The 23,000-nt window shown below is 33.6% G+C and overlaps 1 protein-coding gene and 2 pseudogenes across 2 annotated transcripts; 2 read left to right on the top strand and 1 right to left on the bottom strand.

Moving 5' to 3' along the window:
* The first annotated feature begins 3,782 nt into the window (after positions 1–3,782).
* LOC143624186 (uncharacterized) lies at positions 3,783–7,579 on the top strand (annotated as a pseudogene).
* Positions 7,580–14,971: 7,392 nt separating this feature from the next.
* LOC143624225 (serine carboxypeptidase II-2-like) lies at positions 14,972–17,744 on the top strand (annotated as a pseudogene). Its single transcript, XR_013152064.1, has 8 exons — positions 14,972–15,291; positions 15,936–16,029; positions 16,248–16,332; positions 16,399–16,657; positions 16,745–16,878; positions 16,965–17,060; positions 17,149–17,254; positions 17,426–17,744. The product of XR_013152064.1 is annotated as a serine carboxypeptidase II-2-like (transcript).
* Positions 17,745–21,870: 4,126 nt separating this feature from the next.
* On the bottom strand, positions 21,871–22,741 carry LOC143624149 (uncharacterized). Its single transcript, XM_077094875.1, has 4 exons — positions 22,623–22,741; positions 22,438–22,547; positions 22,272–22,346; positions 21,871–22,043 (listed from the first exon to the last, which is right to left on the bottom strand). The coding sequence occupies exons 1-4, from the start codon at positions 22,705–22,707 to the stop codon at positions 21,993–21,995; spliced, it is 321 nt and encodes a 106-aa protein (XP_076950990.1). The 5' UTR covers positions 22,708–22,741; the 3' UTR covers positions 21,871–21,992.
* Between the last annotated feature and the right edge of the window lie 259 nt (positions 22,742–23,000).

Below are 23,000 nucleotides of genomic sequence, written 5' to 3'. Positions count from 1 at the left end.
CTTCTTGGAGTTGAAGCGGGTGATGAAGTCCAGTAAGGATTCATCCTCTTCTCTCACACAGTTGAGGATCGTCCACTGCTCCTCAGTGTGCTTCCTCTGTTGACTAAACTGTTGACTGAACTTGTTCTGGAAGTCTGCCCAGTCATAAATGTGGTGGACCGGTAAACGGTCGAACCATGCTCTGGCTGCTCCTACCAGAGTCATCTGGAACATGTAGCACCACGTGGGTTCCGTCCAGTTACTGACGGTTGCCCCCGCAATGAACCTGTTCAGATGGTCATCTGGGTCGGATAGGCCATCGTATGTGCCAATATTGGACATTTGTTTGGCACTCCTCGGGGCGATTGCTTCTGCAATGTCCCTTGCAAATTTTGACCTTCCTGCGTTTGTGGCAGTAGGTCTAAAGGCCTTGGAGAAGTCACGCGGGCTTTTTTCCGTGACTGGTTGGAATGCTTCCCCAAAATTCCTTTTTGGCTGGGGATCCGTTTCCTTACGCTTCCCTTTCGCCCTATGGCGAGGGTTCGCGTCGGTGTCGGAGTCTTCCCTCTCGTCGTCTGAGTACTCGTACTCACTACTCATGTTGAGGTGCTGGCGAGTACTACCGAATTCCTCAGCTTGTTGGACTGAACGCAAGCGTTCGTCCAACTCAGCCTGAAATTCTCTTTGACGTGCCTCGGCCCATGCCTTCACTTGATCAAGTGTTTGGCGAGGGGCTCGAGTTCGTTTTTCCAGCTGGGCATCAGTGAATTCCAGTGGAATATTTACTCCACTTGCCCCTACATGAGTGACTGGGGTAGTGTTCGTAAAATGTAATTCACTTGCCCCAGCTTGGGTGGCTGGGGTAGTGTTTGTAAACATTGTGTTGCCGGTGTTTACCCCAGTGGCTGGGGTTATGGTTACCGGAATTTCTCTAGTCATCTTGGAAGTTTTGAAAAACTGGAGAAAGATGTAGTTCTAGCTTTATGCACGGATGGCGCCAATGAAGAAACACTAAGTGACCCTGGGCAGATTATGGGTAATCTGGGAGCTAAGTAATGTTTCCCTCGAAGGTTAGGTCCAGCAGAGTAAGTTGTACTTCAGGGAACCTGCAAAACAGACACCGTGAGCTCGTCACTGAGAAGGGGGGGGGGGTTCCTCCTTGTGACCACCCTCCGACGTGAGAATCAGTCTATATTGCTCTTTAAATATAAAAGTATATGAATACTATTAGAGCAATTATCAAGTAAGTTATACGAGATAGTAGATGATGAAATGATAATACCATTTGCTGTCTTTTATAGCCGAAGGTGGGTTTCCAAGGGGTTTAGCCGGCCCAACACGCTACCAACTGTAACCTATGCACGTGCCCTACCTGTGAGTGGTGGATAGGTAGCGGCTGACACAGAGCAGGCGTGCCGTGCACTCTTCGTCTTCTACCAACTGCAGGCTAGGCACGTGGTCTGGCAGGAGTTGGTGGGCAGGCGGCGGCTATTGGTCACAGTGCTGTGGCGTGCTGTCTGCCACGCTGCTGTCAGTGAGCTGTCGCATTCTTGGTCAGATCTTTTGTCTTTACCTCGTCAGGTATCACGCAAAAGATCCTCCATCATACGGACTGGCCCATTTTGGCGGGAGTTTTCCCCCTCCCGCCTTTGCTCATTCTTTCAGGTGACACTGAATATTTGTAAGTGTTAAGCCTTATGCGTGTAGCTATGCTGTGCGGGTAGCCTTCCCTGATGGCTTGTATCCGCAACTGCGGGAACAGGCGGGTTACTTTACCATTGGGAGGCTTTTCCCTGCGTATGCAGCTTGCATACTGCGCGTAGGCTTCTCTGAGCATGGTGGGTCCTGCGGGAGTAGATGGTCTTTGCGCAGACATCCCTGTTCAAGGTGAGTCATGCGGGACCAACTGAGCCCTGCTGGGACCTACCTCTTCACAACCGGTATGTTGATTATTGTTAACAATAATATTGTTGGTTTGAACTTTGAAGTCCTTGGTTGTTATGCTTTTGGTTAGAATATTAATGATGAGTCGATTTCATTAAATTAATTAAAGGCCCTAGTTTTCTTGGACGTTGATGTTGGCCTCCTCATTTGGGCCGAACCACTCTTGTGTTGTTTATTATTTTTTGTACATCGTGTTTATATTGTGTGTGCTCGTTTGTGTGTTGTTTTGCTTCCTCGTGACACTTTATTCCTAACAAGTGGTATCAGAGCTTAGGTTCGTTACATATGGTTTTGCACTGTGACGATTCACATAGGTTTTCTTATCACGTTCGAGGATCTGAAGCATTTTAGGTTAGTATTGCCGGTTGGATTTGCCGATTGGATTGTTGAAAAACTTTTGATATCATTGCTACGGACTCGTTCGAAGATTGAAAATCAAGGTTAGTTAGGTTTTGGTTAGATTAAATCTTGGAGCCGTAAAGAGGTGGATACAGAAAGATTTTGTACGTGGGACACAATACAAATTTTTTTTGTACGCCGACAATCTGCCTTTCGCCTACTTTGGTTTTCATGTGAAGCATCGTCAATTCACCAAACAAGTAAACAATCAAATCACCAATTCACTAAATGAGCAAAAGAAATTTTTTCTGCATAATTTAAACTTGGTCTGCCAAAATTATTATTATTATTGTTGTTGTTGTTGTTGTTGTTGTTGTTGTTGTTGTTGTTGTTGTTCTTACATTTTCAAAAACGTCTTCTAGCATGTGTTCGTAACTCCTTGTGAGTTAAAAATGGGCATTTACATATATTCCCTCTCTAACTTTCTTTATTACATATTTCTCCAATGTTAAACATTTAATTACATATTTCCCCTTATTAAACCACATAAATTACATATTTACCCATGCCATTAAAATTAACTAATTAAATGACTATCTTAACATTTTTCATTTCTTTTATCATGTTCTTTTATGTTTCATCTTCATCGTTCATCTTCATCTCATCGGAAAATACCTCCACCAGAAAATAGCCAAGCATTGCAACTAGGTTATCACCACCTCCCTCCCATTCGTCGGAAAAACGATTCGCCAAATTAAGAAAAAACGAGGGTGGAACTGAAACACCAATTCAAGATGTATTTTCGATTGAAGAGATTTCTGCCCACCTCCAGCGACCTGATATGGTACAAATCGACAGCAAAGTGGAGGGAAGGTGTCACACCCTGCCATGGGCCTGGGAGTTTAATGGATAAATTGGTACCAAATGCAAGCAGTGGAATATTATTGATAAAAATAAGGTATAATGTTTACACTATGTATTTAAGACAAGGTGCAACTACAAAACTATCTCATCTCTAACACTGCTGCAATCCCGTGTTAGGATCTACTAATCTTCTTGTCATCTAATCTTCATTTTTCATGTTTGACATACGCCTCTATCCCTTAGTCAAACTCATTACAATGCTAATCCAAATTTGCTATCCTCAACGTACCTGAATACATGCTAAAAAGCGTCAACTAAAAACTTAGTGAGTTCTTGAGTTTATCTCAGATACACATTAAAGAGTTAATTTATAAAAGCGCGCAAGTTTGCGTGTATGTAAGTATAAAGCATGGTGCACATCAATAAAGTCCACAATCAAACCTGCAACTAGCATAAGTATCCCCAACTCATACTAGAAGTTAAACCGCCTCGGACTATCACCATGCTAAAAGCAATAATCAAACACGTAGGTTATATGCCGCAACGATCCGCAGATCTTAGTGTGGTTTACTCAACATAGGGTCACTGTGCGTGGGGGTCTTCCAAATAGTACTACCCATACAATCTCTAAACTAAGATGGATTTTTCATCAGATGATGAGTCGAGTTCGGTCGTTCCGCTTTTTATTCACACTATCGTCTGCTGCAGCCACTATAGTAACTGACGAGGGCGAAAATCGACACCGGAAACAAAAGAGCTGCTTCGAACAGAGACCTGAATCGGGTCATGAGCGCCTAGTAGCTGATTACTTTGACGACAATCCGGGATATGATGAAAAAAATGTCAAGAGATGTTTCCGTTTGAGCAAAGAATTATTCATAAAGATAGCTAAAGATTTAGAACCGTACCACCCGTTTTTTAGACAATCAATGGATGCGAGAGGACGTCGAGGTTTTACAACCTACTAAAAATGCACTACTGCACTACGTCAAATGGGGTACGAGATAACATCCGACGCTTGGTGTAACAACTCAGGTTTTCCGGATTTATATTTTATTAAATACCAGACTCGTTTTGATGTTCGGGTTATTTTTATTGCATTTATCGAGAAGATTAATTATTATTATATTACTATTTACTTATATATATATATATATAACTTTCTTACTTTGGCAAAAAATCACCCCGAACTAAACGTTTGTCCAAATATAATTCCATCTTAAATCTCTAGGGACTAAAACGCAAATACTATTAATATTATTAATATATTTATTTTTCCCTCCTGAATCCTTTAACCCAGTATCCATATCTGGATCCGAACCCTCCACCCATGACCCGTTTTCATAGCTTCAGCCTCAATTCTCGTAATATACATGGAAATCAAATCATAGGCTTGATAATATTGCCATAAACGATCTCGCTGACACTCTAATTATGTTATACCAATCAATAATGATTTGTAATTCCTGTTTAAATAACCGAAACTAACCCGTTTCTTATTATACAAGCAAACAAACATTATAATTCGATAAAACATACACGCACCATCCTCAAACCATTGCTGACATAACCCCCATAATTAATTATATGTTCTCGATCATCTCTAATGTGTTCTTGATCCTCTTCTGGTCGACCCTTATATCGACCAATTAACCTTCATACAATCGTTGTTACAGGTATTCTGATATATTGTTGAGTTCTTCGTTAGTCACTGTATAAAACCCCTATGGTTAATTTACCCAAAACAAACGGGATTAATTGTTTGATCGATCTAGGGTTCATAAGCCTTTTGGGTTGCGCCTGTGTTGTTTATAGTTATTTGTTTGCGTGTTTGTAACGAGTTACAAGCTAGCCCAGTTGGCTGGTGAATCTGTTAAACTTGGGTGGCTCGGGGTCGCGGGTTCAAACCCCCCGGCTCGTGTTTTTGGTTGTTTTTTTTGTTTAATTGCCATATAATACATATAATAATCAAAATTAATATTAATAATATTAAAAATATAATAATTAATTAGTATTTACTTAAAAACCGACATGTTAACTGATCACTTTTTCGAATCCTTGTTAAAAACTATATATATGTATATATTTGTGTGTGTATATATATATATGTATGTATATTTATGAATATGAATTATGTATAAATAAATTTATTTTGATAAGGTTGTAATCTAATATATATATATATATATATATATATTCATATAATCTTTGTTAATTAATGTATTCAAAATATAGTTTCAGAATTTTATAAAAAGAATCATATTTTATATATTATTATTATTATTGTTATTTATCCTTTATTTTTTACGATATTTACTTATATTGAAATCTTTACTAATAGTGAATATGAAAAGGGTTCAAATAAAAAGAAAGAGTTTCCTAGGAATGGTAAGAACCAATAGATTTTTGACATGTGTGGCATTACAACATATGGTGAAAGAACAAATCTAGGAAACTATGTCGGTTATAATGGTAAAAGAGTAATTCTATGAAACTATGACGGTTTTTGATAATTTTAAATCTCAACCATTGATTAACATGATCCAATGGCTATGATTTATTCTTAGTCTTCATAGGGAACTACTTGTTTTTAGGATAACCCTCCCGTAGTGAATATATATATATATATACATTTAACGCATTTTTAGATTTTAATCTCTTTATATAATTTATCCAAAGTCCTATAAACATTTACTTAAGTACTTTTTATGTAAATTTGTATAACTAAAATAATATTATTTACGATAAACCGTTGTTAAATTAAAAGTAATAAAATTAATAATATATCTATTTTTAACTTTCGCAAGAACCCACTAGATCATTAAATCCCGAACCTCTAATTATTTTCGTTGTTGAATTCTTATTTATATTCGTTTACGTAATTAGTCATTAATAGGACATCTCGTTAGTATTCCTTGAAGCGTTTATTCTATCATCAACATTCTTATTATATTGTTTTTCTCGTTTGCTCGTCTGTTAAGGTGAGTACCACATTCCCCACTTTTTACTCGTTTTCCATGTTTTGGGGACATAAGCGTAAATTGTATTTCTCATATATAGTTATACTCAAAACTGCAACTATTGTCTTATGTGTTAACAACTTATACCTTACTTGTTTATGTGCTTACTTGCTTTATACGCTTCCGCATTCAGAGAGGTCCAACATAATATCATAATAGTATGATCATACGCCAGTCGTTATAGCTTTGTGCTTCTCGACATCTTAGTTATAATTGATCATTTGGTTAATTTATTATTCTCATATGACTTGTTGCAAATACTTATTTTCTAGATGAACATTTAAACTGGTGTGTTGCTCACTCAACCTTATGTTGACAAAACTTCTTTATTTTCAGCGCATATGCAGGTTATCGTTTGATGTGAAGTACAAGATCACTTAAGGATTTATGCTAGAAGAAAACTTAATGAGACATATTGTTATTGATTGATATATGTACTTCGTTTATTTGGATTTGTATGGATGTTTGTTATTTGGAAATTTATTTAATAGATATCGAAACTTTTAATAATGCATGATAGTAACCTTGAGAGCTGTGACAATCAGTTCACGCCCCGACATTTCCGCCGTAGGTTGGGGTGTGACACTTGGGACGAATATTTGAGAATGTCCGAGAGAACAACACGAGAACTCATTTACAAATTTTGTAAGTGTGCCATCAAGATTTATAGGAACAAATATCTAAGGAAACCCAATTTGAATGGCATTCAACAATTATACGAAGCACATGAATCTAAACACGATTTCCCGGGAATGCTTGGTAGCTTGGATTGTATGCAATGGGAGTGGTTTAATTGTCCAACTGCTTGTAGAGGTCAGTACATGAGAGGTGATCATCGTCATCCAACAGTGGCTTTGGAAGCAGTAGCTTCACAAGATCTGTGGACATATGGCATGTCTATTTTGGTTTTGCCGGTTCGAATAACGACGTAAATGTTTTGGAACGGTCACCATTATTCAATGACATTGAAAGCGGGGTAGCACCTGATTCTTATTTTGAGATTGATGGAGTAGAATTTAGATACGGTTATTATCTTATTTATGGTATTTACCATGATTATGCCGTGTTTATAGACTCATATTCAAATCCAATTGGTGAAAAACGGAAGGTATTCATAAAAGCTCAAGAGGCAGCGAGAAAGGATATTGAGTAAGCATTTGGCGTGCTTAAAAATTGGCATATAATAGCTAACCCAGCACAAGCTTGGGAACCAAAAAGACTAACAATTGTAATGTATGCGTGTATTGTATTGCACAATGATGATAGAAGAAAAAGACAAGGCGATTTGTACGTACATTGAAATGTATAATCAACAACAAGAAGCTAGCGATGAACACAGAACCATAAACTATCAAGATATCCGTGACGTGGAAACGCATCATAACCTCAAGTCAGATTTAGTTGATCATATTTACGACCTACCTATGAATTAGTTATATTTTATTTTATTTAAACTAAGTTTAATGGATGTAATTTTAGTTTTGTTATATTCAAATTTTAATTTTAGTTATACTAATTAGTTTTGGTTATATATTATTGTAATAGAAAATATCAACACACTTAATTTGATTTCAACCACAATCCACCTCCATTTAATTTATTTTCAACGGTTGTATAACGGGATAATTCCAATCCTTTTAAAAAATCAAACACCCTTTTAAAAATCAAACACCCTGCCGTTTGTCTCTAAACTACAATCATTCTCAAACAAATTACTTTCAGTGAATCTAAGCAACTCACAACACCCATTTGGAAACGACGTTTATCGACCGGCCTTTGAGTCGCCTATTTGGCTTCAAGTTCCGTCATTTCAATGGGCGCAACAACAACGAGCATCCGGAATAACAACGATGCCCGGTGCAAGCGAGTTACCCCGATTCTCAACCGACACTCGACACTCAACCGATACCCAAAACTCAACAATCTAAAGTTACTAAACGAAAAATCACTAAAAGCCAAAAATAAAGATTCACCTGAAGGATCTGGCCCCGGCCGTGAGTCAACATTGGACTACAACGGAGGAAGAAACGTTAGCTAAAGCATGGGTCAACGTATCGAGACTCCGTAACTTTATTGTTATCTTTATTAATAATGTTTTAAATTTGAACATAGCATAAATATACATTGTTTGTGTAGGTGATCGATAACTCGCGAAAACGAACCGTTTTTTTACAAAACCGTCACTAAACGGTTTCATGAAGTTCAAAACCGTGAAGAATATCGATATGTTCATCAAATCAATACGAAGTGGCGTGAATTGAGTAGACGAGCTGCTCGGTTTACCAGTATTTATACCAACTTCGCAAGAACCCCAAAATCGGTTGGAGTGTTGACAACATTATGACGAAAGCGAAAGAGAAAAACTTAAGCATTGAGGGAGCAAATTTTACTCACTTTTCGTTTTGGCTCGTTGTAAAGGATAAACCGAAATGGAGAGTGGTACCCACCGTGGCTGAGTATATTAATGGTGGTGGTGTTACTGGCGGTTCGAAACGTACAAAGACATCTGAATACAATGATTTCGTCTCTATCGATTCCGACGCTCGTTGTCAACAAGATCTCAACGTGGATGATGTTGATGACATCCTAGACATAAATGAACTTATCCGCCCTCCCGGGCGGGACAAAAGCAAACGAGCGGCTGGAAGCTCGTCATCGAATTTTACGACAGATAGATTGGAATCATTGTCAAACAAGTTAGATGCGTTGAACACCAACTATACGGAAATTGAAGAGCAGAAACTCAAAATGAAAGAAAAAATGATGGAGGAGGTGAGGAAGCGGGAAGAGGAGACGCCGATGAGAGAGGACCTTAAAATCCTCCAAACTAGCATCGAAGTCACTGGCAAAAAGTGTAAACGAGCATTGAAGGCGTTGCAAGCTCAAATTGCCAACAAATATGTTTAGTTGTGTGGGTTTTTTTTCTTATTTTATGCTTTTTTTTTTATTTAGATGTGTCAAAAATTGGGTTCCAATATGTAGAAACATAGATATTACATCAATATAGCAGGTAGGCGGGCAACAAGCTGCGCCGCCACCCCTTTCTGAATTGCAAACCCTAACCTGCTAAAGACATACCCCTGCCCCTTTGGAGTCGACACATTGCTATGCACAACCTGTTGGACCCTGATTAGAAAACGGATAGCTTCCGGTGCCAAGGAGCCAAATGTATCAAAAGCCAGAGGGACAAAAACATGTTGGTTCTCTTCGCAGGCTTTAGCATGTTTCTCCACTTTCTTCGTTTCAGCCCTTTTTTGAAATAATTTTTATTTTTTGTTATATTTCTCAATGAATGTAACTTTATTTTTATTTAAGTTTTAATTTTAGTTATATTAAATTATTGTATATATATATATATATATATATATATATATATATATTATTTTATTTGAATAATGAGGAAGTGGTGAATTGGTGACCATTTCCATAGTATTGTGAAAAATGGTGGAGTGAAGTGTGGTATGATGTGGCGTTGACGTGACACTATAAAGTGAGAAGCAAAATGACATCCACACCTAATGGTCATGGTCTAATGACCAAAACCTATAACACAATGTATAAAAAACTCACAATTTTTTATTTTATTTTTCTATAACAATATGGTACTCATGTTAAAGATAAAAAACGCTAGTTAATATGTTTTTTGTTTTTCTAAAAAATGTCGTATAAAATAGTTATGGACTTTTTAAAATGTTGAGGAATTGACATGTGTTTTATGCCTTTTATGCATAATTCCTTTTATGCCCTTCCCTTGTTTCACACTTGATTTCACTTTTAAATTAACCTCAATCATCCATACCCAAAATCAATAAACCAGATTACTTCGATCATATCATTCGTATAAAAATCATACTTTCTATTATTATTATTATTATTATTATTATTATTATTATCACTATCATTATCATTATCAGAGTAAAGTGCCATTTTCGTCCTTGTGGTTTGACAATAATGCAAATTTAGTCCAAAAAGTTTATTATTTGCATATGGACCATCCATGTTCCCCGGTTCTTTCCAATTACATCCAAATCACTAACCTCGTTAAATTTAAACGTTAAGGACGAAAATTACAAGAATGAAAGGACGAAAATTGTAATGAAACTACAAGAACGAAAATCGCAAACTTGAAACTATTGGACTAAAACCGCAAATTTAGACAAACCATAAGGACGAAAACCAGAGTACATTGAAATAAGTATTATAATAAAAAAATAGTGAAAACATGTCTATCCCTGACTTAACGATTAAATTTAATTGGGTTAGTTATTTGGATGTAACTGACAAGAACTGGGAAACGTGGAGGGCCCACATGAAAAATAAACTTTTTGGACTAAATTTGCATTATTTGTCAAACCACAAGTATGAAAATGACACTTTACTACTACTACTACTACTACTAGGTTATTAACCCGTGTACGACACGGGTGGAAATATTGATAATTTTGAACAAACACATGTCATTTGAAAGGACAACATAAGTTGTTATATGTTATTCGGGACGACAGCATACTTAAAGTTGTAAATGATATTGGTACGAAAATAAATGATTGTGAAACACAAAGATAAACCCAAATAACATTCAAATTACAATCTTTGAAAACAAAATCAAAGGTTAAAAATGTAAAATTTATAAGCTACAAAAAAGACATTCTTATAAACCATATTTATTCTTTATTTGTAACTTTGTCTTCCTTGTTTAATATAAGAATTTTAATACCACTCTTCGCTCTTGATAAATCTACATAGAGTTGTCTATGTGTAAACATCGGGTCTTTTAGATATATGTCAACTCTTGCTAGAGATTGACCTTGACTTTTGTTAATGTTCATTGCAAAGCAGACTACAACTGGAAAAAACTAAATTCTCTTCAATTTAAACGAAAATTTCTTATCTGAAGGTGTTAGACCACAACGAATTATACAAGTGCGATAACCAGTATTAGTACCTTCAATAAAACGTCTACCCAAATTAATTACTCGCAATTTAGTTTTTCATTATACAAACCATTATTCTGATCCATATTGCTTAGTAACATTATTGGCACACCGACTTTTAGAACCAATCTATGAGTCAAAATAGTTTCGGCCTTTTTGATTTTATTTAGCATAATGTGTTTATGAAAGTTCTAGTTTAAATTAAAATATAAAAAAAAATTGGTATGATCTTACTTAAAAACCAAAAAACTGTTTTTTTATATAGACCACAACTAAATTTGTGAATTTTATTGCTAAATATGAAAATAATATAAATTGAGTAAACCAAATATAAGTAAAAAAAATAATGGAGAATATCTTTGCGCCTCTAATTAACATAAACTGATTCGTATACACATCTTAATTAAAACACATATTTTAATTGGTTTTTAAGAAAATAAAATAGTATTGGATAACTGAAAATTATGTTTCGTATCATTTCTAAAAAAATAGAAAAAAGAAATGTATAAACATACATTTATTGTTATTAAAACTTTGTTTAACAAAAAAGGTATAATGTAGTTAATAATAACTATATTAAAAATCGTTTATAATTTTCTGTTACAAGTGTCTAATTTTTAGTTAATAACATATTAATTTTTATTTACTATATTTTAGTTAATAAAAAAAATTATATTAATACAATATAGTGTATTAACACGTTTAAAATAAAACGTTACCGTTCAAAATGCTAATAAGAAGTTCTCTTGGCATTGAAGCTGCACGTTTAAAAAAATGCATTCTTAAAAAACATTTAAAGGGTAATTGAAAAAATATTAAAATGACTAACCGTTTGAATAACTCCTCTTATTGGAAGACGTTGATTGACCCCAAAATTCTGTTTCCTTTAATTTTGAACAAATCTATAATATAATATAATATGGTTAGCATATGAAAACGATGAACAACATAAATATAAAAGCAGAATTTTATAGAGCATGATGTTTCAATTTTTCTGACTTAATGGATGATTTTAATACATAAAACAGAAAAATTAGAAAACTTGGAAACCAAATACTATTAACTTTAGTGGCAATTAATGTAGGTTATTTATATTTGGTGTTCATAAAGATATTAAAGACATGAAAATAAAAATATTACACAGAAAACAACAATAACACAACTTACTCTACTGTATATGTAGACTATCGGCTAACTTGAATCGACATAAATGATCAGAAATTCATTTATGTAAAAGTATCTAACCCACCAATATATTTCTAGAATAGTAGCCCCTGTTAGACATGTGTTGAAAACATATAAACAACCATAAAATTTCATAACTAACATTTTAAACCAACAGAAATAGTTAACATAAGTTTGTAACCAAAATATTAAGCATTTAACTTGTGTACATAAGAAGTTAATACTTACACAAACTTACTATACACCTAAATTAAAAAACCAAATGAAGAGATGAACATGTTATAATCATATTAGCCCACCATCAACTTATTCGACATTTCATAAAAAAAAAGTCATTTTGCTTCACAATCTAAAAAACAAAATAAACCATAGCAGCCTGATTATATATACAATTAAAGTTTTAAGGTATTATGAGTTTCATTTCAACATTAATAAATAAATAAAGGTATATTTTATTATAAATTATTTTGTAATTAAACTTTATTTTTTATTTCGATTTAAAGACTTTTTAGTTAAATATATTAAGTTAAATCGAAACAATAAAGTTTTATTCTACTAATTTAACTAATTAAGTATAATTAAAATAATATATAGATAATTAAAAGTAAACCGGTTAATTTTAATTTTATTAAATAGAGGTCATTCCCTAATTAAAATTTAATTAAAGTGATTGCAATCTGCAGTAAATTATGTTTCAGATTCTTTAACATCATTACTTTATTTAAAATCAATTTCATTATATAATTATTTTTTCAATTGTATACATTAATCTTGACATTTATGCTTAATTAAAATTGGTTAAATATAAAAGATGGAAAGTTTGATGACATTGAATACTATTAAGAACTACAAAAGATTGTTGCAAAAGTCGTCAATTTTGCTTTTGTAAAAACAAAAATAAATAAATGTAAATATTATTATAAAAAACTTTCCATTTTTCTTGAAAATTCAATAACTAAACAATATACTATTAATTTTTTTAATTATCACGAAATTATTGTCAACACTTTAGCATCATTACCTTATTTAACAATAAATTCATTAGATAATTCTTTTTTCAATTTTATACATTAATCTTGACATTTACGCCTAATTAAAAATTGGTCAAATATAAAATATAGAAAGTTTTTATTTTCTATTTAGTTTATTTGTTTTTTAATTTGGCCAGAATAATTTATACGAATCGGTAATTCTTGACATTTAAGCCTAATTAAAAATCGGCCAAATATAAAAGATGTAAAGTTTATTGAGATCGAAAAATATTAAAACTAAAAAAGAGTGATCAAATTCAGTTCTTAAAAACAAAAATAAATTAATGTATAAATGATTGGAATGTATCAGTAAAATTAAAGATGATGAATATTTTAAAATAAATAAGCAATTATAGTAAATATCTAAGATTTTTTATAGGTAAATTTGAAATAAGTAATACAACACATATTAAATCAGTTAAATAAATTAATGAGTTTTTAATACAAAACTTATTAACTTTCGAGTATAATCAAAAGCAAATTATTTAAAATTTCCAGCTACATTAAATTTGTCATTTATGCTAATTAAAATTTGGTTAAATATAAAAGATGGAACGTTTTTTGAGGTTGAATACTACTAAAAACTACAAAAGATTGTTGCAATAGTAGTCAGCTTTGAATTTTAAAAACAGAAATAAATAATTATAAATATTATTATAAAAAAACGTTCCCTTTTTTGGGAAGTTTAATAACTAATTGTTAAAACTTTCAAGATAAGATTAAAAAATTTTAACACAGAAAATAAATATTGTTGTTCATATAAAAATGAATTAATTTACATGAATTGTACAAGCTACATAAAATAAAAAATGATAGAAAATTAACAACTAAAATACATTCGTAGTGACGAAAACAAACATAATCAACCTAATCTCCATCAAATACCTTTTCCATGCAATTAGCCAATATACCAAGTTGGACGACCATAAATTGAAATTACTAAAAATAAATTAATGTTAGATACAATGAACTATTGAAAAAATTAGTAGGAATTATCAATTGGACATCTAATACTTGAGGGTTTGAAAATAGTTATTACACGGTTTTTATTTTTAGATGATTTATATTTAAAGTAAATACATTTAGTAAGGATATGAATTAATTATGTTGTTAGTTTTGGTCTAAATTTGAATATTAAAATTGAACATTCATTGTGTTAGTTTCAATTTAAGTTTAAAATTTAAATTTGAATATTAAAATTGTCGGTTTTAGCTAAAAATTAGTTTATAGATGATTTAAATATCTTAGTATGTGAATTAATTGTGGGTTATTGATTAATTTAATTAATTTTTGAATTATTTAATTATTAAAAAAATCATAGAAGTGATTGTTATATATGGAAACAATAGAGTTTGTCCAATAAAACTTAATTGTTTTAATATATATATATAGATACAGATTATTATCAAATTATGTGTTTAGAAAGAATCCATATATTTTGCTTATAAACTTGTTATTGTTCTTAGTTGTTCAGATAAGTGTTCAATCAAAAATCTCTTTTTCTTCTTTATCTTTAAACAAAAAGTTAGATTAACGTGCAAAGAATGGGTAACGCCAACATTCTTAAACGGCAAGTAAACGTTATAACATCCCAACAAACTAATATACCTTCCCACTATCACTATTAATATATAACTTTCCTTTCCCTCGGCTCACACGTACAACCGGTTTCAGATCAAACTCCAAACCAAAATGCCATTATGGAAATGGAGTTTCCTTCTTCTCGTCTTCATTTCTGTAACTTCATCCGATTCAAACCCGATCACTCAACAGAAGCTGGACCAAGTTTCAAACCTTCCCGGCCAAAATTTCAACGTCGATTTTGCTCAATATGCTGGCTATGTAACTGTGAATAAAGAATCCGGAAGAGCTTTGTTTTATTGGATGACTGAGATGCAGTGGCGAACATGTTGTTTGTTGAATCTCCGGTTGGTGTTGGCTATTCTTACTCTAATACCTCTTCAGATATTACAAGCAATGGGGATAAAAGAACCGGTATAACTTCAAGCTTTACAATTTCATGCATTTATTGTGACAGTTTTTTTCGCATGAATACAAGGGTTAGGAAAAATAAACAAAGGGTGTTTCTAGGTGGTTAGGGGAATTGTTTTTGCATGCGTTGCAGAGTAGTTGTGCCACATGTCAAGCCTGCTTGTAGCGCAAGCGGGGTTCCAAAGCCCGCTGGTATGGCAAGCAGGGTCCAACTTTACAAACCCTTTTCATTTGATGTTTTCTGAGAAATAATTAAACCCAATAATTAAATTAAAAAAAAATATTATGTTAATAAATCAATATATACTTCTTTTGCATTTTCTTACCTTGTACTCTATGCATTTATTTGTAGTTGTTTATAGAACCTTGCTTGTCCCATTATGGAATCTGACATGGCAGGGCTTTTCGTGCAACACGTTGCCAAGATCTATATAATCTCGGTTGAATCCCGCTTGTCCCATTAGCGGGCTACCTAGAAATGCTCCATTTCACCAAAACAACCTAGAAGCACAACTTTTAAATCCAAACCACCTACTCATGCAGTTAATTCTTATTGTAACACCTTATCTGTGCATAAAAGTTTTTGTGTATAGTTATGAACTATAATACCTGTGCGCTTATCTTGATTTACACTATTCTGTTTTCAGCTGCGGATTCACTTCAGTTTCTATTAAAATGGCTTGAACGATTTCCACAATTTAAAGGAAGTGATTTCTATATAGCAGGCGAGAGCTATGCAGGTACTATTTTACTAGATAAGTAGTCAAAGATTTGACTTTGATATCAATGAACTAATTTCCATATTCTAGTGGCCTATTGCACTTATAACAGATGATGAAAAATTTATATTAATTTTGCGACCTAATTGATGTAAAATTTTATTTTATAAGTTACACTGTTTGACCTTAAAAGTCGAAGAGTGTGATCTATGGTATTTGATTAGTTTAAACTTTAAACCTTTCTCATGTTCCTCAACTGAGCCAAGCCATTGTGAGATATAACAAAGCAAATGCAGGAAGTTCAATTAATCTCAAGGGTTACATGGTACAAAAATTCTTTTTGACCAATTTTTATTGTGCATTTTATAAATAATGTAAATATAAAATGCAGGTGGGAAATGGTCTGACTGATGATTATAATGATCACCTTGGGCTTTTTCAATTTATGTGGACAGCTGGTATGATTTCTGACGAAACATACAAGAAAGCAAACGAATTATGCAACCGAGAATCATTTATTCATCCATCAAGCGAGTGTGACAAAATAACTGATATTGCTTCTCAAGAAATGGGTCACATTGATCCTTATAGCATCTTTACTCCTCCTTGCCCCACCAACAGTGTCACCACGGTTTCTAAAAAGATGGCATGTAAGTATTAACGTATTATAATGTTTTATTTAATTATCTGAAGTGTTGGTTGTTTAATAATTATTGGAACGTTCTGTTATATGACAGAAGGTCGGACATATAGGGCAGAGTTATGATCCTTGCACCGAACAACACTCTGCAGTTTACTTTAATTTACCCGAAGTTCAAAGTACCCTTCATGTTTATCACGGTAATAATTCAAAAAAATGGGAGTCCTGCAGGTACTAGATGTATATTAAGATAAGCGCATACAAATTAAGCGTTACTAGCAAATAATTACAAATTAATGTCATAAGTTGTTGTGTAGTGATGTTGTAGAGATGAACTGGAAAGATTCTCCTATATCGATGCTTGATGTCCATCGAGAACTTATAAGTTCTGGACTTCGTATTTGGTTATACAGGTTAGTGTTAATATTTTTTAAATAATTTATTAATATAGTGTTTCAAAATTTTGTTATTTATCTTTTTAAAACGTTTTTTTTGTTATAGTGGTGATACTGATGCAGTGATTCCTGTTACTTCTACGCGTCATAGTATAAATGCTCTCAACCTTACCACAATTGACCCATGGCACGCCTGGTATGAAGATGGCCAGGTAGTTATATCTGTCATCGCATACATTATTTTGTGGGTCGAACATGGGACCTCATCAATAACATGTGTGGGCCTGTTGTGGAACATGTGGTCTCACATTGGGCAAATAATGGGTTTTCTTTCTCTCTTGAGTGTTTTAGGAAGTTGAAATTTTTATTGATTTTTGAAATAGGTAGGAGGATGGACACAAAAGTATGAAGGATTAACTTTTGTAACAGTAAGAGGAGCCGGGCACGAGGTACCTTTGCATAAACCAAAGCTAGCACTCGCCCTTGTCAAGTCTTTCTTAGCAGGAACATCGATGGCACCATCTATTGAGCAAGTTATAGAGTCTAGAACTTCTACTTCACAAGTTAATGGCTTCTAATGATTCCTTATATCCTCTAAAGCATTGTGATTGGCGACTTATACTTGTGCCAACACAAATAAGCTTTCTGCGACGAGTGTTTTTAAGTTGAAAGAAGAAAATAAAATTGCCATAAATTTGATAATGTTATTACCTTTTGTTTTTCTCATCTCTATCCTGGGTTCTAACTGTATGTCCGAAATGTGTAATGCATCCATCTTCAACCACTTCACTAACATATAGTACAACCGTTGAAATATAAACACTTCTCAAGATTACGGTGTAACTAACAGAACAAGGAAGTTCTACTAATCCTACCCTAGCAACCGCTAACCAATGTCCATCAACAAGTGCAATTTTCACTTAATGGGTGATAGGTCATAAAAGCAGATTTATCATCACTTGCACTAGTAAATAATTTAGGCATTATGAACAAGCACGAGCAGTTATCAATCTTATGATCCATAAGGCATTGTTAATTAATTCATCGATTACCATGTTTAGACCACTGTCTTTGTGATCTTGCTCTATACATGGTTTCAAATGAGTATGTTTAGTGATAACCGTCCGTCAAATTGCACACCCTTGAGTAACAATGTTTGCTTTTGTGATACATGATGAAAAAGTTTTTGATACTCAACTTAAGCTTATCTACACCAAATAAATGTGATATGATGATGTAAGAATGAAATGCTCGTGTATTATATGAATTTAAGTTTGTAAGAATAAGGTACATAACCAAAAATTCATGTTATCTTTCACTATAGAATATACTTTTTTTTAAATCACAATGTTACTATTTTCATTTAATCTTTTCATGAACAACAGATGAAATGTTTGTTGTCTGAACCATTCTTTTAGTCCCAAGCCTGCTAAAGAAAGGGATAATATGGTGCTATTTGTTTTTCATCAAAAACACTTCTCCACCTCTTTTGTCTGCCACGGGCAGACATTAGCCTCTGCAGTGTGTTTGTTTTTCTGAAGACGTCTACGCGTCCTCTTCTCCTAAATGTGTTGCCCCTGTCGCTCCTCACCTCTTCTCCTCTTCTTCTTCTTTTTCTCATTATCAACGATACAAAACACATGCTCCTCCTTCTCCACCCCAACCATAGCTCCACCTCCTCCACCGCCGCCGGCTATCTGCGTCGCCGCCAACGACCCAATTTTACATCTCTCCGGCGATAATAATAATAATAATATAATCTTATTATTATCAATCAACGAAGCCTACCGACATTGAAGACGAGATCAGAGACGAGAAGAACACTCCGCCTCTAGATGAAGACGATATTGCTCTCCTCAAAACCTACGTAAGACACAATGCTTTTAAAAAACTCAAATGGCTAGATTTCATACCAGTTTATTGATTATTATTGGTTAATTGATGCTAAGTTGTGTCCGATTTGGTTTTTGTTAGGGTTTAGGGTCTTATTCTACCATCATCAAGAAAGCTGAAAAAGATGTGAAGGATATGGCTGAGAGGATTAATGATTTGTGTGGCATGTTTGCTTATTATTATTATTATTATAACTGTTTGTTTTTTTGTTAGGGTTTGTGATCTAAAGTAGTTGTTTGATTATTTGGAGGGTAGATTAGTAATTTGATAGTTGTTTATTCATGCTGTTTTGTCTAATTTTTTAGTATATTCTGATTATTTAAATTTGAGTTTATTGTAACGGTCTGCAGATGTTAAAAAACAAACAGTTTTTTTGTTGCAGACTGCAGATGTTGGGTCCACCTCTTCAGCTACAGATGTCTGCAGATGTGGTCCGCAGACTGCAGACGTTTTACCTCTGAAAAAACAAACAGCACCGAACCATAGTGCTTCTTCCCCTCTACCTATTAGTATTAGTGGACTAGGATTGATCTATAACACCGAACCATAGGTATAACCTTTCGTTCAATACTAGAATCGATAAATGAAACATAGCATCTGAGGCAGCTTCATCAACGTTATTTTTTCAACCGGATGACCAACAACTAACTACCAAGGCTTTGGATTATCCGGACACACACTTCATGCAAATGTTTGTTGTCAGGGCAACCAGATCGAGTTGGTATTGGATTAATTTAAAAACATGCAAGCAAATTAATTTAAAAATTTTAGTGGCTCAAATGTCATAAACTCTTATTTACAAGAAGGACTAAGATGAAAAGTTTGCTAAAATAACATAAAATAAAAGCTGACGTGGCATGTTATACGTGTTGGAAGATCGAATTTACGCAACCTTCTTTTTCCCCAAATCATGTAAACATCAAACCCTAGAATTTAGCAGGCAAAAATGGCGAGACAATCATCAACAACAACCACCATATCAACCCTAGAAGCCACCCCAGCTCCAAGAACCCTAACGTTAACGCTGATTCCAAGGAAGAAGAAGAAGGTGACGTGGAAAGAAGGCACCGTCGACAACGAATTCCTTGAGAAAAAGAGTTCCAAGAAATGCTGCATCTTTCACAAACAAAAGCCGTTCGATGAAGACTCCAGCGACAATGATCATGATTGCGGTGGATTGAAGGATGATCACGGAGCATCCACGAGCTAGGTTCATTTGATATTTTTGTTTGGTGTTGTATAGAAACGGTATTATGATGTTGATGTATTGAATCAGATGCTGCACTAGTTCTGGTGATGTATTTGAGTTTTCGCATGTTGATTGAATTTGAGATCAGAATTTGATAGATAAACTGTTCAATTTGTTGCAGACTATCACTAATCTGCAACAAATTTTTGTGAAATTTTGTTTTGTGACTAGTATTTCAAGTCCGATGATTGATAGTTGTATCTATAGCTTGAGCCTGGTAATCTAAGTTAGCATTTTTTTTGGTGAAATATCTCCATAGACTCTTCGTCGTGATACATATTGTGTTATGTAAGGTTTTTTTTATGATGCTCAGATTACATTTTTTCTGCAGACATGATGAAGGCAAATCTATGATGACCCATTAGTCATTAACTTATACGAGTAATAGTTAAGTTTTGAGATGAATTGCATGATGAACTTGGGTAAACGATAAACCAGTCACATGGTTCAGATAAGAACCCTAGGAGAGATGGATCATTCAATTCAATCTGACGTAATTGATATTTAAAGGAGAGATCAAAGAAAATTATAGGTTATCTTTGAATGCACAAGGAGTGCACATTCGTATAAAAGCTACTCTAGCAGATGAAGATGCATCTTCTTCTCACAGTGTTTCAAGGTTATCTATTTGTTGTGTATATCCATAACACCATAAGTCACAGAAGATGGGCATCTAATGGCGATAAGGCACATAAATGGAAAAACGATGACTATATCTAGAGAGGACACATATTGGACAATATTATGCTCTACTTGATGTCGAATGTGCTTTTGAGGTAGAAGTTCTTGGTTAGTATATTTCTTTAACAAAATTGTTGGTTTGAGGCCTATGATGAAGCTAACATAAGGGATTTGTAGACCTTCCCCTATGAACATTGTAGAGGTAGGTAAAACCATATATAACAAGTTTAAAGGGAACAAAATAAAGTTCAAGTTAATAAGGTTAAAGTGGGCATGTTGGCACAAGGCAAAACTGCTCAATTTAAGAGGGATTGCTGTATTGATAGACAGGATAAAGATCTAAAATGACATGATGGAAACAAGTCAACAAGGTAAAATTGGTCGATTCACGAGAGATTTAATATGTAGATATAAAGAATAATGGAACGGGTACAAGTGGTCTAGGTTGACTCGAGTGCTATCAGTTATCTTCTCAGGATTGTTGTTGGCTTAAGACAGACAAGTTTTGTCCTTGCTTTTGTTGTGTAATGCTTCTTTCTTAATTTGCTTTAAATGTATATTTATATTTATATTTACATAATTGCAAATTGTTTTATGTAAGCTTACTTGCATTTTTTATGCACATATCCAACTTTTAAACCATTCTTTGTTGCTTTTTTTTATACTATAGTTTTTGAGAAGTTTGCCTGAAACCGATACATGACACCTAATGAGTGTTGAAGAACGAAGATTCAAATATAAATAAGAAACATTACAGATTCATATATCGAGGTTAGGTTATTACTTAAACCAGTTGGCTCAAATAAAAATCCAACAGAATTAGTGAATAATCAACGTAATTACTATATCGATGTTCAACTATATATGGTTAGCTAAGATCATTTTCCCTTTTTTTTCACACTTGCAATGAGATGCAGAGTTTTGCAGTATGAAAACCAAACATAGCTTTAAATAGCATTTTGGTGTATACGCTCTTTCAGAAAATCTATTGTATCAGTTTTTGTCAAGATAATTAAGAATCAAATTATTTTAACTTACAACAAGTGTCCAATACCAGAAGCTAAACACCCTAATAATAATTAAAAAAAAAGCAACTATAACTTCAAATCTTCTACAACTCCAACTGACTAGTCAACTGGAACCTCAACTTCCATCTTCAAGCCAGAGTTGCCAAGAATCTGCAAATATATATGGCCTTAAAATATGAGAAAATCTTGTAACCTTCACAAGTTTTTTGAAGATTAAAGTAAAATGCAAATGAAAACAACATATTTAAGTGCAGCCTTTCGTTTTACAGTCATTTGTTTTCTAAATAAAACAGTGACAAAGTTAATGGGATTGTCGAACATGTGCAAAAAAAATTGTAATTTGTATCAACTGAAAAGTAAAATAGAAGTTCAGTTCACCTTCATGAAGTCGGACAGAACTAATATAGAATCTTTCTTGTAACCAGCTTCTTCAAGAACTTGGGTCAGAACAAGCTATAAAAGCAGAATCAACAAAGATTAATAATTAATTGTAGGTTATGACAAGTAGACAGCTAATTAATTTCCTTTCAGGTTATAAACTCACCTCCCTTTGTTGTTCAGAAATAAATTGACCGGTCAAATCACGTAAAACATCTAACAAGTCAGAGAATGCAACCTTCCCATTCCCATCAGAATCATAAACCTTAAATATGTCTGCAAGCAAACAAAATCATAAACCTCAATAAACTCAAACTGTCATATAAATAAGAGAAGGTAATTAGTAATTACATTCCACTTTATGTTGTACGATGGCTCGAGAACTAAATGCAGACAAAAAGGCCACAAATTCCTTGAAATTCAACCCGTCAATCATCCGGAACAATCGCTGAGAGATGAAACATACAAATTAAATCATTGATAGACCTAGGTTTTGATGATTATTTCATATACAATAACAAAAAACTGAGGGCTGTAAATGGTAAATGAACCAAACATTTACAGGGAAGTTCATATATGTTTGTTCGTTTAATAAATGAGCGAACATGAACAAGAAATTTCGTTCGATTAACTAAATGAACGAACACGACATAGGCCATGTTTGTTCAATTGTTTGTGAACGTTCGATAATGTGTTTGTGAGCGTCTGTATATGTTCGTTAATGTTTGT

Source organism: Bidens hawaiensis, unplaced genomic scaffold (assembly GCF_021521415.1).
Source record: "Bidens hawaiensis isolate Kalapana, Puna unplaced genomic scaffold, B.hawaiensis_p1.1 tig00003698_1, whole genome shotgun sequence".
Taxonomy (NCBI): Eukaryota; Viridiplantae; Streptophyta; class Magnoliopsida; order Asterales; family Asteraceae; genus Bidens; species Bidens hawaiensis.
Note: the sequence above shows the minus strand (reverse complement) of the source record. Positions and strands in the feature narration are given on the sequence as shown.